The 15161-nt window shown below is 44.4% G+C and overlaps 1 protein-coding gene across 2 annotated transcripts; it reads right to left on the minus strand.

Annotated features, from left to right (window-relative positions):
- Positions 1-576: 576 nt before the first annotated feature.
- Positions 577-11876, minus strand: KLHL38 (kelch like family member 38). 2 transcript variants are annotated; one of them, XM_029591980.1, is made up of 4 exons: positions 11559-11860; positions 8747-10328; positions 2824-2929; positions 577-1480 (listed from the first exon to the last, which is right to left on the minus strand). In XM_029591980.1, exons 2-4 carry the CDS (start codon positions 10094-10096, stop codon positions 1191-1193), a joined length of 1746 nt encoding a protein of 581 aa, XP_029447840.1. In that variant the 5' UTR covers positions 10097-10328; positions 11559-11860; the 3' UTR covers positions 577-1190. The 2 variants fall into 2 exon arrangements, with proteins under 2 accessions (XP_029447840.1, XP_029447841.1); XM_029591981.1 differs by having other exon boundaries at positions 1312-1480; positions 8785-10328; positions 11559-11876.
- Positions 11877-15161: the final 3285 nt, after the last annotated feature.

A 15161-nucleotide genomic window follows, 5' to 3' on the forward strand; every position in this document is an offset into this window, starting at 1 on the left:
CAAAACTAGGCACAGGAGCCAGAAGGCTGGCAAACTCCTTATCACAGAGGTCCAGCTTGGGGCAGGTTTTCATTTGTTTGACCTCTAGCTTATGCCCTTCCTGTTTCTGGTTTGCCTTCCCTTCATGGCTGCTGTTCTCACCCCAGCCATTTGGCTCACCTCAGGATTCTTTGCAGACTGTGGTACGTTTCATTTTGTAGAGACGCTGTGCATGCGCTATTGTGGGTGCCAATCCCTTATTCCGATGCGACAGCACAGCGTCAAGAGAGGAAGCATGGAGGGTGGGGAGTGGAGGAGCATCAGCCTAAACCTTCCCTGTTGAGGCAGGCCCCAGTGTTGTTGACTGAATCAAGGAAGAGATTGCTACAGCAATGTGAAAAACATGAAGAATTCCTGCTTGGAGCCCAGGCATGTCTCACACACACAGGCTCAAAACACACACCTGGCTTTCATAAACACGCGGATCTAATTGGCTCATATTTTTTCAGTTTGAAACAAAATATAAATCAATCCCACAGGCAAGACCCACATGCAGCAACACATACCCCCTACTAGCAAGCCATCAGGCCAACTCTGTTCTATAATTCCATTGTTTACCAGTTCTGTACAGCAGTCTGAAGCATGCTAAAATGAATTTACATTTTGCTCGCAGTAATTACATGCTATTTAAAATAACTTCATCAGTACACGATCTTCTCCAGCACAAGGAAAATGTCCGCTTGCCTTTGCATCAAACTTACTAAAATGTATTATGTTACACTATAAATAGCAGGAGGGAATAGTGATGCCTTACTTTCCGCCAAGAATACCAGGAATACATCTGCCCCCTTTGGGCTGTATTTTGTGTTGATGCTTGCAGGTGGCTCTTAGTATTGCATATGATATGCCCACTTGCACTCTGTCTACCAGTCACTACAGAGTCCTCTCAGCCTTGTGGCAAGGAAATGCTGTTTGTGATAATAATAATAATATGAATTATTTTATCCAAACAGACTCCAAAAGGGCTTTGCAACTTTAGATATTTTAGAAACATACACGGAGCTCCCTCTGGGGAGGGGGGAGAGGAACAGGCACGGGTACCAATTTTCAGTGCTTCACCTGCATGGCAGGGGAAGAAGGGGCAATACCACCATCATTATTGCCACCCGCTTTCAGATGGATAAACCGAGGCACAAGGAGAGCTACGGGTTTCAGGTAAGATGTGAGGCACAAGGGACACACTGGAGGGTCAGGCAGCCGTGGTCAAACAGTTTGTGGGGCAGTTTGCCCTCCGATGTCCATGTATCCGTGTCTGGGTCGTAACAGTCAAAGGAGTCCAAATCCTCAATCGTGTTGTCTATGGTGAGGCATCGCCCGCCGGTTACATACAGTTTGTGTTTGATAAGCGTGGCCCCGTGGTGCATCCGCCTGTCCTTCATATCTGCACATTTAACAAACTTATTGGTTTTAGTGTCATAAGCAATTGTTCTCCTTGTATATCCTACAAAAAGCAAAGGAATGAATGAATAGGAAAGATGAGCTAACAACAATAATGACAATTCTTTTTTCTTTTTTTTTTTAATGGCACATCACATCCAAACCAGACTTTACATTCAAAGTGCTTCAGAAACATCATATCCACCAACTTTTCTGTGCATGAGCTGCGGGGTAATTTATGTGTGTATACAACTCAGAGTCTGGCTGTGTATGCCTATATAATGTATTTTATAACCTATACAATGCATTTTATAAACTTTGTATGCATATGAATGTTGTTGAGGCTATGGATGCATATATGTGTGTCTGGAGTTATTTGTATGAGACTGAGGCTACATTTGCATGTATACATATGTGTGTGTGTGTGTGTGTGTGTGTGTGTGTGTGTGTGAGGGGGGGTATTTAAGAGTGAAGCTGTGTGGGTCTATGTGAAATCAAGGTTATCTATATGTATGGATGAGACTGAAGTTTTGTCAGGGATGTGAGATTTAGGTTGAGTTTGTCTTTCTGTGTGAGACTGAGGCTGTAGGTGTGCATAAAAGACATATTGCCGACTTTTTTTTAAATAATGGACTCAGCTAGTGAGTTGTCTGCCTAGCATCCATATTGTGATCCTGCCAACAATCTGTTGTTAATAAAGTATTTTTGCTTTCCCCACTTTCAATACTGAACTGCTGTGGAATACATTGAACGTTGGTTTAATGCTGGTTTACTGGAAAAGTCAAATGAGGCCTGTGCTGCAAGCATATCAACGTGTCACTCAGCATCGAGTGACCATGTGTCAAGTGTCTTTAATGCCCCGTGATCAAATCATGAGGCAATAACCAATGGCATAACAGCTTCCTGATGACATCACAATAGGGCTGGCTTATCAAAGGCTTTCACAGAATATATTCTCAGGGGGAAAACCTTTGATACATTAGGCCTAATGTCTAACTCAAGTGAAATTTCAACTAAAATGGTTGAACACACAACACAAGATAAAATAAAAAACAATCCTATAATTAAAAGCAAGATCTATCGGATATAGGAAAGGTAAATGAAATAGTGGCCTTGTGCTCGCAATATACGCAGGGTGTGCATTAAATCCTGTAGAGCACATTATATTATTTGATCTTCCCTGTATTGAATGGGAAATGGAAAGCTGTGTTGCAGTGAATTACAGAGATATTCAGGTTGGCTGTGTAACTGACGGCTCCCTGCACGTTAAATGTGTTAGTAGGGTCTTTACTGTATGAAGTTGTAGGAAATAACCAGAGGTAAATCGCTAGAAATGAACTGAAAGAATGAAATGCCAGACAAAAAACCAAAACAAAACACATTAGAACTGTAGGTCATGAACTTTACCTCCTACAATCAAAATCCGGTCGCCAATTACAACTGCAGGGGCAAAGACGTTTTTGACCATTCTGGTCTCCATCCTGAACCACATGTTTCGGTACACATGATAAACCTAGTGAGAAAAGAAAATGCTAGAGGGGTTAGTGCTCTAGTGGGTGCCCAAGGCTACATGCTTTGTGTTGCTAAAACACAAATGGTCAATGGTTTAAGCCTGCATTTCATTTTTATTACAATGCATCTGAAACTACCTGTATGGCCAGGGCCAATGCAAGCATATTTGGGGCCTAGGCAAACCTTTGATCATCCTCCCCCTGCCCCGTCAACTGAATTCCAGCACAGCACTTGCTTCTTTGACAGTATTGGCTGTGGTACAGCGCCCCTGTACGCATTTTATTTAGCTATTCTTATATTCTACCTCCTTCACATTATGTTCGGCAGGATTTTGCCTAAACCCCCTCCCCTAAATCTTGGCATTTGCCTAGTTTGCCTAACGGAAGGGCCGGCCCTGTGTATGCCTAACCTGAAATCACTCTAGGGCGGCTTAAGATAGTTCCTCTTAAAATATTTCATTGGGCAGTTTTAAATTGGTTTGAAACTGGTTTCCATGCTCACTGGCTAAAGGAAGCTAAGTGAAGACTATGCTACTACCACTCTCATATTAACACTTTTCGGTAGCAGTGACAGGCTGGTCAGGGGAGTGACTGAAAGGATGAGATTCACATGGTTAAGTCTTTCCCAACACACCCTATGGAAGAAAAATCAACTTTTAAAGAATTAGGCCTCTGGCCTCTTGTTTCAGCAGGATGATGGAGGATAACCATGAAAAATGTGTATCCCTTTCTTTATGCAGAGAACCAGCGGTATCATCCATTTAGAACTGGGTGGGAATGTAGCTGGTTTGGTGTGGGTTCCCCATGTTATATAAATCTCTGCCACCATTTTCCTGTGCGGTATTAGGAGTCGGCCCAGTGTGGGACAGCGTGCCCTTGTGCCCTTCCCTTTTGGTTGTTTTTCCGGAGAAGGGCCCTGGGACGTCTGGAGTGAGATCTGGGTGCAGTGAAGAAGTCGGGGCACCGTCACCTGTTTCAAACCTGGTTTTGGAAATCATTTTGTTTTTGAGGAAGACGTTTCTCCGCCCTTCCCGCCTCTGCGTTTTGGTTTTCCCTTTTTTGCGTGATGATTTTTTTCTTTTGCATAAGCTGAATACCAAGGACTCAGGCACTGAAACATCAGAGCAGGAGGAGGAGGTTGTCTTTCATAGAGAAAAGCCCACAGGACCACCGGGATCCTCAAGGGAGGGAATGAATTGCCATTCAGTCCCTGGGAGAAGGAGTAGGGAAGAAGGAGGCAGACTGGAAGATCCACTCAGGGGATCACGGCCATCTCTAAGAGATCAATGGAGCAAGAGAAAAGGCATCTGGAGAGCACCCGTCTGTTACTGTGAGAGGGAAGAGAGGAGAATATAGAGTGACAGGACTGAGAAGTATGAAATGGGGGATTTGACAACAACATCTAGGTTGGGACTTGCTCTTTCCATCTATTAGATGGAAGGGAATGCAAAGACCTGCTTCGTTTTAGGGAATGAGAAAGATCTGAAGGATGACAATTGGCTTTCATCATCCCTGTAAATAATTTAGAAAAGCAAAGTCACAAATTTATTAAAAGCCTAAAATGTGAATCTGGACATTGCAACTATTCTGAGCTATAAAGAAATTGTATTACGTTTCATCAATCACCAATAATGTTGCTTTGGAAACCATATCAGCTTCCAGTGTGCTTCTTACTGCTGTTTACACCTATGAGATCATTAGCGCTGTTTGCAATGGATTTACTTGCATGATTTATAGTTAAGCAATGCACAGGGGCTAGAAGAGTAACCTTCCCCCTGACCAGGAAATTCTGGACTTTCAGATAAAATTAACATCAAGAGAGACTTTAACATCCATGACTGTGTTTGAGGTGTGTTTCCTGGAGCCTGTCTGGGATTATCAGCTTAAGAAAGTTAATATAGTCCATGACAAGTTAAGCTGCAGTATTAACCATTTATCATTTATCCCAAGGCAGCGATCTTAATAGACATGCATCCGGTTCTTTAAGCATGCACACTCACAGGGCCACTGGAAAGGGTGGGACCATTGGAAAGGGTGGGCAAGAAGGGCAATCATTCAGGGCACCAGGTCAGAGGGAGTGCTAGTGCACCATGCAGTCACCATCCAGGCTAGCAATAGCAGTAAGCTCCTGTGGCAATTGCTTTCATTATCTGGGGCTTAAAGCCTGAGATGATGTGTTATTGGATGGGATTCCCCCAGCCAGCCATGTAATTGGAGGAGCATTCCCCTTACCCCAGCGGCTGGGAGATCCTCCTCTCTGAACTACCTGGGGCACTATTTGCTCAGTGATAGTACAGCTCACTCCCATCTGCCTCTCCATAGCCCCACTTCTGCTACTAGGGATTTTCAAGGGTAGCTGACTGTAAAACCACTCGGAAGCCTTGCAACACAGTTTTACTCTGTGCAGGTGAACGTTTAAGGCTCTTCGTGCAGGGTCCATCCACCCTATCACAGTAGAGTTTGTGCAGGACCCTGGACATCAAACCCACTTTATAAAGATGAGATCTCGGTGCACTCTCTATGGAAGGTGTCCTATGATTTATAGTTCAGAACTGCTCAGTGCACTAAAGAGAAACCACTTTGAAAAATGCATTCAGATACATCACAGTAAACACTGATTAGGGCTTCAAGAGACTCTTTCAGGAGCTCACATGCCTTCTTGTCCTTCGAAGATGTCAGCTTCTGAAACAATCACCCAGAGCTTTACTTTCTATGGCATTTATGGGTTTTGTTGTTTTTTCTTAACCAGGGAGCTATCTTAATCCCCTGCATGAACCTCCTATGCCATTTTCAAGATACATAGCCAAGGACTATAGACGTATTTGGAATCAGGGAATTAGAGATTGCCGGGATATGGTTTGCAAATGCAGAGATAAAAGAAACTGGGGCGGGCTTCTGAGGACTGGATTGTTCTCAGCAGGTTTTTATTGTATCTCAGAAAACTGTTGTTAAGTGACTTATGCTTGAGTGATTTTGGCTAAGCCAGGGAATGAGCTATTTACTTCCCTTGGGATTTTCAACTGTGAAGGTTTCAGTTGTGGAAACTTAGCTGCATTACCAGTTTCTCCAGAATCTGCCTGCTGATTAAGGACATGACCTACATTACCTTACCTTCTCATTAAAGTGCGTTTTGTTTGAAACACAGAATATGATGGCAGATTCGGATCTTGAAGCCCATCTAGTCTGCCCAACTCCCTCCCTTTTACAGTGCCAGAGACCTCAATTGACCTGTTCTTTTCCTTCTTTTCTATTCAATTAAAGATCCTCTGGGCTTATCCCGTACCATCCTGAATTCTGTTACTGTTTTTTCCTCAACTGGGAAGCTGTTCCATGCATCCACCATGCTTGCTGAGAAGAAATATTTTCTCACTCACTCAAAGGTGCAATCATCAAATCAATTCTGAAGAAACCTGGGTCAGATCAAAAAATATTAGATAACTGTCACCCAGTCTCTAGCCTCTACTTCCTATCTAAGCTAAAAGAAAAAATGGTTTATCTCCAACCCCTTTACCACCTCGTGAAAAAGAACATTTTACACTCCCAAGAATCCAGCTTTAGGAAAGGCCATTGAACTGAATCTGTTGTATTAGCCATTACTAATAGCCATTCACTTGCACCCTGATCAAGGTGGAGATTTTCTCTGTGTCTTGCTAGATCTCTCTGCTGCCTTTGACACAGTTGACCACCAACTTCTGATCCAGTGCTTACGGCGACATCACCCTAAACTAATTTGAATCCTGACTCTCTTACAGATACCAGTCTATCAATTGGGCCACTAATCCTCAAAACCTTGAGCTCTCACATGTGGAGTCCACCAAGTTTTTTTTTAACATTTACATATGTCCGATATGTGACCTAATTCAGGGCTTCAAAACTGAGTGCCATCTTTTTATGGATAACATCAACTCTGAATCAAAATTGGAACTGACCACATACCCCCGTATCAAGTCTTACTAATTGTCTTAAGTGGCACAATGGCACAACAATCAGAAAGTCAAATTGAACTCCTTTAAATCGGAACTTCTCTGGATGAGCCACCAAGGTCATCCCTTACAGTTACCACCCTACCTGTTAATCACTCTGTTACATCCCAAAGAAACAGTACAAAGCTTAGGGAGTCCTACTTACTCAAAACCTCAGTATGGAAACACACATGTCCAAAGTAGTAAAAACCTCATTGATAACACCTGTTTCAGATCTTCCAACTACGAAATTACCTAGACAAACACAATCTGGCTACAGTAATCCATGCACTAATCACCAGTAGAATACTGTAATTCTTTATTAAATGGCATCTACCTGAACAGTTCAAAATGCCTCCTGCTCCTACAGAACAGAGCAGCAAGAATCCTGGTAATAACAAAAACATCTGACCACATAAAACCTATTCTATCTCGGCTATACTGGATCAAGTTCCGAACACTCTGCTTTGTCTACAAGTGCTTGAGCAAACAGGATACAGAATATCTCTCACAACTCCTTATGCCTCTAAGAGAGAACTCAGATCTTCTCAACTGGTTCTGCTTTCCACCCCGCATCTGGCCTCTGCTAGACTGTTCTGCACCTGACTTCAGGCCTTTAGCTGTTACGCACCAAAGATCTGGAACATGCCTTCATTATCCCTACGCTCGGAGCCCAGCAGCCTCACCTTCAGGAAAAAAAAACAAAACTAAAGCATGCGTTTTAATCAAACATTCCCAAAAAAGACTTCTTGTCCAACTACCACAGAAGTATTCCTATTTCTACAGCAGCAACAAAGTAACCTAACTATGAACTGTCTCTTTAAATATATAGATGCTCAACCAATATTGTCTGTTGATTTAATACTGTTGTAAGCTACTTTAAATTTATTGTAATCCGCTTTGGGGCCATTCATGGTAAAAGGCGGAATATAAAATGTCAATAAATAAATAATTTTATTTCTGATTCCATCCCCTTTTGGCCTCTTGAAAAATATTGGCTTCTTGTGTATTAATTGCACCTTTAAGTTAGTTGAATGCTTATATCATAGCCTCTCTTTTTCTTTGCTTCTCTAGAATACACATATTTAGGTCTTTCAGTCTCATCTAACAGAGCTTCTGCTGCAGACTGTGTACAAATTTAGTAGCGTTTTTTCCCCAGACTGCTTACAGTTTGTCTATATCCAGACAGAAGTATGGCCTCCAGAATTGGACACATTACTTCAGATAAGGTCTCACTGCACAGAGACATTATCACCTCATTTTTTCTATTAGTTATGCCACTTCCTGTACACTCTCCCTTTGGGTCTGCTCACTGCTTTTGTGCATTGTTTCGCTATTTTGAGATCCTCAGATATGATCACCCCAAGGTCTCTCTCTTACTTCTTACTCTCCATTTTATAATACTTCCTTGGATGTTTACACTCCAAATACATCACTTTGCACATTTTTTGGGTTGAAACTTAGCTGCCAAGCACTTGACCACACTTTGAGCTATCTTACATCATCCTTCATTCTGTCTTTATTGTTGGAGATTTTGCTATCATCTGGCTAAGGAAACTGTGAAGCCTCAGGTACATCAGTGCTAGAAAATATGGTTTCCTATTGCGAAGACTATTTTTTTCTCTTTGTATGTTTCGCTGTTCCCATCAGCAAAGCATACAAAGCTGAATCTTCATTTCTTTAAATTAGTTATTGAATGTGGACCACTGAGAAGAGACCTACCCATGTAATCTCAAAATTTCAAAACACAACATGAATTTTAGATAATTCTTATGTTGATCCAGTTTTCTACCAGAACCACCATGGCTACCATAACCACGCACTACAGCAGATGTGAAGATATAAGTAACTAATTACCTGTATCAGGCGGACAGGATTTTGCATGACATCCTCACCTCCAAACAAGTAGATTCTTTGGTTTTTAGCAGCAACGGCGGGATGCAGGACAGCAACAGGCATGTTCGCCATGGCCTCCCAGACATTGTAAATGCTGTCATATCTCTCCATAGAGTTCAAGATTTCCTGGTTTTCCCCAATTCCTCCAATCGAAAAAATATAGTTCTTGTAGGCAAGGCTTCTGTGGGAGTAGCGGGAAGCTAGCATTGGCTCTCCTGTCCTCCACTGATTCATTTTGAGAGACAGAATGTAAACAGCGGCGCTAAGCGACGCTCTCCCACTGCTGACAGGCATCCCTCCTAAGACATAAATATTACTGTGCAAACCTACAGCAGAAAACTTATAAAGACGCAGTGGTAGTTTAGCAAGGCTAAGCCACTGTTGGGTCTTTTCATCGTACAGCAAAACGTCTCTGGTGGTTTGCTGATTGTCCTTTCTGCCACCAACATTAATCAGGAATTCCTGGTGCGAGCATCTTCGAGGCACATGCCACATAGGCTTGATGTCAGGGGCACTGGCGCTGTTAAAAGAAAACATTAGCCTGCGCGCTGATTCCAAAATACTTCTACAAGAGGGAGCAGTCTGAATGAGAGGGTCATTGGCAATAAAATGGAAGAGAAATGTTGGGTGCACATACTGAAGCCTGACCATTTTGAACAAGTCCTGTATGTACCCTCTCCTTGCCTGCAGGTCATGTCGGATCCAGGCCATCATGGCCTCGAATACTTGCTCTTCCTCACCACAGAGGTCATCATCACCAAGATAATTGATCAGTTCCTGCACACAAAGTTCTTTCAGATCTTCAGAGGTAGCTACTTCAGGAAAGCATTTTAGGGACATGACCTTGGCCTTTGCATTGAGTGTCTCACAGCTTAAAATTTCTGAGAGCCTTATCATATTTAAGCAATTGCTGGGAGTTATCTGGTCTTGGAGGTAGGAAGAACAGGCCTCAAACAGTTTTGTATACTGTAACATGGAAGCCGCTTGCATGAGGTATAAAACGCTCCCTTCTGTGATCAGAATCTCTCCGGTGTACACATAAAGGAGAATCTGCTGCAGAATGTCGGAGTCAATGCCCTTCAGGTCCACCTTCTCTTGGAAGCTCTCTTTAAAGTTGCTGCAGAACATTGCCCTGAAGTAAGGGCTGCTGGAGGCGAGCACATTTCTGTGGCATGGGAATTCATGGTCACCGGTGCAAATAGTAATGTCAGTCAGCAACTTATTCTGTCTTAATGTGTTGAGCTGCCTCAGTAATTCAGAGGAGAAGTCTTCATCCTGGAAGCGAAGTCCTTCTGACGATTCCTCATCCATGCTGATCGAGGATGGGTTACTGAATAATGCTGTTGTCTCCTAGCTGGTTTTCAGTAGAAATTCTGCCTTACATGCTTTGCGTTTGTCAGTTTTCTAACGCTGAAACATCTTGCCTAAGTCACAGGGAAATGAAAAGCTGCAAATCCATCCTAAAAGCTGAGAGATAGCTCAGCATCGTCCTTTAAACACATTGGATGGGGTAGAAAGTTCCAGGACTGTGTCTTCTGTCAGCCTAACAAAGAACAGAGGAGTTGGAAATCTTGTTGTTTATGTTTTAACTACAGCTTAGCTCTCAGACAAGCTATTGACAAATTGTTTAAGCATCACAAACACTTTTGTGCCAATTTCATGTATTATTTTCACAATGTTAAGTAATCTTTTACAATTTATACTTGCTTGTAGTAACCATTTTAGCAGAAACAAATAAATCATTTCGAAGGTTTTAACTTGGTTGTTAGCAGTTTATAGTTGACAAGTTGCTCCATGGGTTAAGAGCCAAGTTGAGCTCGTCCTGACTTTACCCCCCAGTGTATGCCTGGGCCTGTAATTCCAGTAGGTCTAAGGGCTGAAGGACTACAGCCTACAGCTGGAACATGGGGTTATCTGGTGATGTTACTGACAGAGGCGTGTATTTAGCGCGGCCCCCATTACTAGCCATGGGGCTTATTCACTAATAACGAACATCACAGGTTAGCAAATAGATCCCAGAAGTGGCTGCTAGTTCTATTTGCAGACTTTCCCCGCAAAATAAAATCATAAAGACAGCATTTTCCCATTCCAGTGTGGAATACTATAGACATGGCTTTCTTTACACTTTGCCCTCAGCTTGGAAACGTCCCTCTAGCCTCACTCGGATATGCACGTGTCCAGGAACGATGCTGTCCTAACCCCATGAGCCACCGCTCTCTGCGGCCATAGAAAGGAAAGCGAGGGTAATGCTTGTATGTTAGAAACATGAAGCAGCTGCAGGCAGGGCTGCTCCCACCTCACAGCATGCTGCCGTCAGGCAGTGCTGCTGTTATATGATTTTACCGATGTGCCGACCGGACTGCAAAAAACAAAGGGCCTAGCAATTCTTGCCAGCCAATAACAAAAGCAATAGCCAAGAATAGTTGTGCCGTTTTTGTTTTTAAATCTAAACTGGACATGAAAGTATCCTTTGAATCTTTTCAAATGTCAAAACTATATTTGCAGAACCCGCAGGCTCTGCTTCGAAAGGGACTTTTCCCATTCTTTGCCCCATCAGTACTTTTGAAGTACTCTTGAACTCCAGAAGGGGAATCTGAAATTACATCAGGCTAATTATTTACCAGACTCATGGTTTGCTTTCAATTAATAGCACGGCCGTGAGGCAACAGCAAGGAGCAGAACAGAAACAGGGCATTCAGTTTTAGGAACATTTGATGGGCAGCTTGGGGGCAAAACACCGCAGCGGTGGGCGAGGGGTAAAGAGGATAATTACCTTGCAGTATGCGGTCTCCAGCTCCGGCTGATCCTTTCCAGAGGCCGGGCGTGAGCAGTCCTAGAAAAGTACCACGGGGCTTGCTGTTGAAGAAGGAATGAGAGAGGCTGATGGATTCCTGTGTTTGTTTACTCTGAAGGCACTCTCACCGCTCTCCCCGGCCGTGCACAACAACCCAGAGGCCACCGAAGTGGCAGCGCGCATTCCGGAGCTAATTATAGCGGCAGTGGGCAGCCTTCTCAGTGTTGTCCCATGTGACTGGGACATGCCCAAATGATGTTTTCATGGTCAGTGTTTATGTGTTACCCGGCGATGAAACTTTGCTTAGGAAAGACCTGACTGGCCACTTGGAAAGAACTCTAGACGGAGCCTCCTGTCCTAGACTACTTGGAAACTGGAGAAGTCTGTAAATAGTGTGCAATGTTTAATGTTGCGTTATACTTCAGGGGATGTGCTTTAACTTGGTGCTTGAGGGCGGGCTGGAGGCTGCCTCAGGAGGCTGGGGCTGTTTTAAGAGACGATGCCACCACTCTTTCAGTTTACAGAGGAGGAAGAGGCGGGCAGGCTGGGAGTAAGTTCACATCTGGGGCATTGCTGCAGATGGTCATCTAGAGTGGATAAACTATTTGTTTTTATTCAGGGCGAGGAAGAACATAGTAAAGATGAGAGACTGTTGGGTTGCTGCCCACCTGTAGGACTGAAAAGCTCTCAAAATACCAGCAATCTAATCTGCAAAGAATCCTGATGAAAGACAAATGGAAGGAGTAAGAAGAGGTGACTTGTTAGGAAGGCTAACCAGAAAAATAAAGGGGGTGGGGAGGGAAGATCCTCGGGTGTAAAATGGTTTCCTGAATGAAAGCATACTTTTAAACCAGTGGGAGGTTTTCGACCCATGACAGCAAATTATTTCGACCTGGAAGTGTGATCTGCAGGGTCAGAAATGATGTCACCACCACACACCCTACCCAGACCACAAATCAGAGCCGTAGCTAGGCAATTTGGTGCTTATGGCCAAGTGAAAAATTGCCTCCTCCACCATTACACAACATGTGACGCCAGAGTTAGAAGAATCTGTCAAATGTTTGTACAGCAATGCCCAAGGCTGGTGCAAGGGTATTAGGTGCCCTAGGCAAACCTTACAGCCTTGCATCCCCTTCCCAACCTGTCACACCCTCCCCGCACACAATTAAAAGTTATACATTCATAATATCAGATTTTACATGAAAAAGGATATTCATACTACAGTCTTATGAGGCAAAATATCACTTACAATATGGTTATGGCAAGCCAAGTGGTTAGAGCAGTGGGCTACAAGCCAGGATTCAAATCCCACTGCCACTTCTTGTGACCTTGGGCAAGTTATTTCGCTCTCCAATGCCTCAGGTACAAACTTAGGCCAAGAAGCATTAAGCTGCAATTTTTTTCCTGGAGGGGGGTGGTGTGTTTATCCTCCCCCCAAAAATATCACGACTGTATCATCGCATTGTTCTATCTTGCAACAAATTACACAAGGCAAAACAATATAGTCCTGTCCTTTACCATGCAATGGCAGCCCCCAATGCATGGGGCCGCCATTGTCTTAAAGGGCCATGTGGCCCAAGAAGTGACCTCCTTGAAATAGCCAAAAATAGAATTGAGGGTCTTTGTCCTTTGGTCCATGGCCCCGTTGACAATTCCAGCAGACTTGCGGTGCTTCTCCTGCGACTCAGGCTGCGCTGGCGATTCTGGTGGGGCTGTGATGCTCCTCCTCCTCCTTGAGGCAGCCTCGCCGTTGATTCCAGAGTGGCCGCAGCGCTCCTCCAAAGGCCCCGCCAGAGTTCTTCTTGCTCTTCCAAAGGCCCCACCAGTGTTCTTCTTGCTCTTCCTAAGACCCTGCTGGCGATTCTGGAGAGGCCCTACCACTCCTCCCACTCAAGTTGCGCTGCCCCCAATGGCAGCGATAGGTGATATCACCAGTGGTACTAGGGTGGGCGTCGGGTAGCGGTGCCTATGGCTGAGGCTATATTGGCCATAGGCATGCTACGGCTTCTGATTGTCTGTTTGGGTCTTTGGGAGGACACCTCTGCCCCCCCCCCCCCCGAACCCCCAGGTTGCCAACCTGAAACGCAGAGGATACCTCTCAGGTACAAAAGTTTCCCTTCTCCTACTTTAATCTGTACTTATTTCTTTTCTATAGTTTTCCATTTCTATCAATCTCCCCCCAAGATGGCATGCCTGGGTGATAGCAATACCCAGGGGTGGATTGGCCTATCGGGGGATCAGGCATCCCCTGGTGGGCTGGTCGCTCTAATCACGCGGTCTGCCGAGCGCGGCTGTGACAGAGCCACGCTCGGCAGCCACGTGGTATCTCCTGGGCCGGCCCGGGCGGCGAATCCCCGGGCCGGTCGTCATCGGGAATCCGCCCCTGGCAATACCTTTGCCAATGTACTGTACCTCCGTTTTCTAATGGTTGCTATAAAGGAAGAGAACCTACTCAGTACCAGGGCTTAATGCATACAAAGTCTCACCAAAATCTGTCATGGCTTCTCTAAATTAATTAGGAAGGGAAGGGCCATAAGAATAGACTTCCAGGGCCCAACGTAATGTAAACATCTCTTTCTGTGGGTTTGAGACTGGAGGTGAATTCTAAACAGTTGGCTCACCTTCAGAAAATACTCCAGAACTGAATCAGGTCATGGTCCAGGGTTCTACAACTAACAGGTTCGGCTCTGGAGACACCATGTGGAGCCTCTCCATGGCCTCCTGGCTTCTGTTGGCAGAATCCCAGTTAGTGGAATCTGAAGCCTATTTGGTTTCAAATTTCCTGGACCTTTCAGAGGATCTGGAGCTGGCAGACCACTTATCCAAGGAATGTCGTTTTCCTCATCCTCGCACAGACACTGAGGCAGCTGGCAGACTAGATTCAGAAAAGGCCTAAAGTAAGGTTCTAGGCCTTGCACCCTCTGAAATCTTCCTATGGGTCTGCCAGCCCCACTGGGGCCTTTCTTCAATCCCTACTTACTCATCCTTGAGGATCACTATGTCATCTAGGGATGGGGATGATAGTTTTGTCTGCTCCTCAATGGGAAATGACATACATTTTCTCGGGAGAGACCCAAGAAGTGAGGTGATCTTCCCAGAGCTGACAGAAATCTTCAGTCCCTTTCTCATTCCACTACTAATCTAGACCAAAGTGCTAATTCTGCTGCCTTCGGACCCAACTAATTTTTAATTAATTTAAATTTATTTATTTTTATATCCCACATTTCGAAACTTCAAAGCTGATTATGTTCAGGTACTGTAGGTACTTGGTGATGCAGACCTGGCGGCCTCGCTGAACCCTGCAGTTTTGAGCACTCTTGCAAGCTGGGGTCCCAGGAAGGCAGATAGGGGCATAAGGTACCCAGCATCAGCTTCTTCAAATACATTTGCACAGCAATGAAAGCACTGTGGCATCACGGTTGCGGCCTTTGCAGTGCACAGTGCTTCACATATTCCATCGCACAGGTTATCACACTTTCGATCAAGGCCAGATGTAGTTTTCCTCTTTGGTGTAGGGGATGAACCTCAAGAGGACCAAGCACACCTCTTGGTCCTGCAGACAGGAATGGGTTCATGCTCACC

This window comes from Rhinatrema bivittatum, chromosome 2 (assembly GCF_901001135.1).
Source record: "Rhinatrema bivittatum chromosome 2, aRhiBiv1.1, whole genome shotgun sequence".
NCBI classification, from domain to species: domain Eukaryota; kingdom Metazoa; phylum Chordata; class Amphibia; order Gymnophiona; family Rhinatrematidae; genus Rhinatrema; species Rhinatrema bivittatum.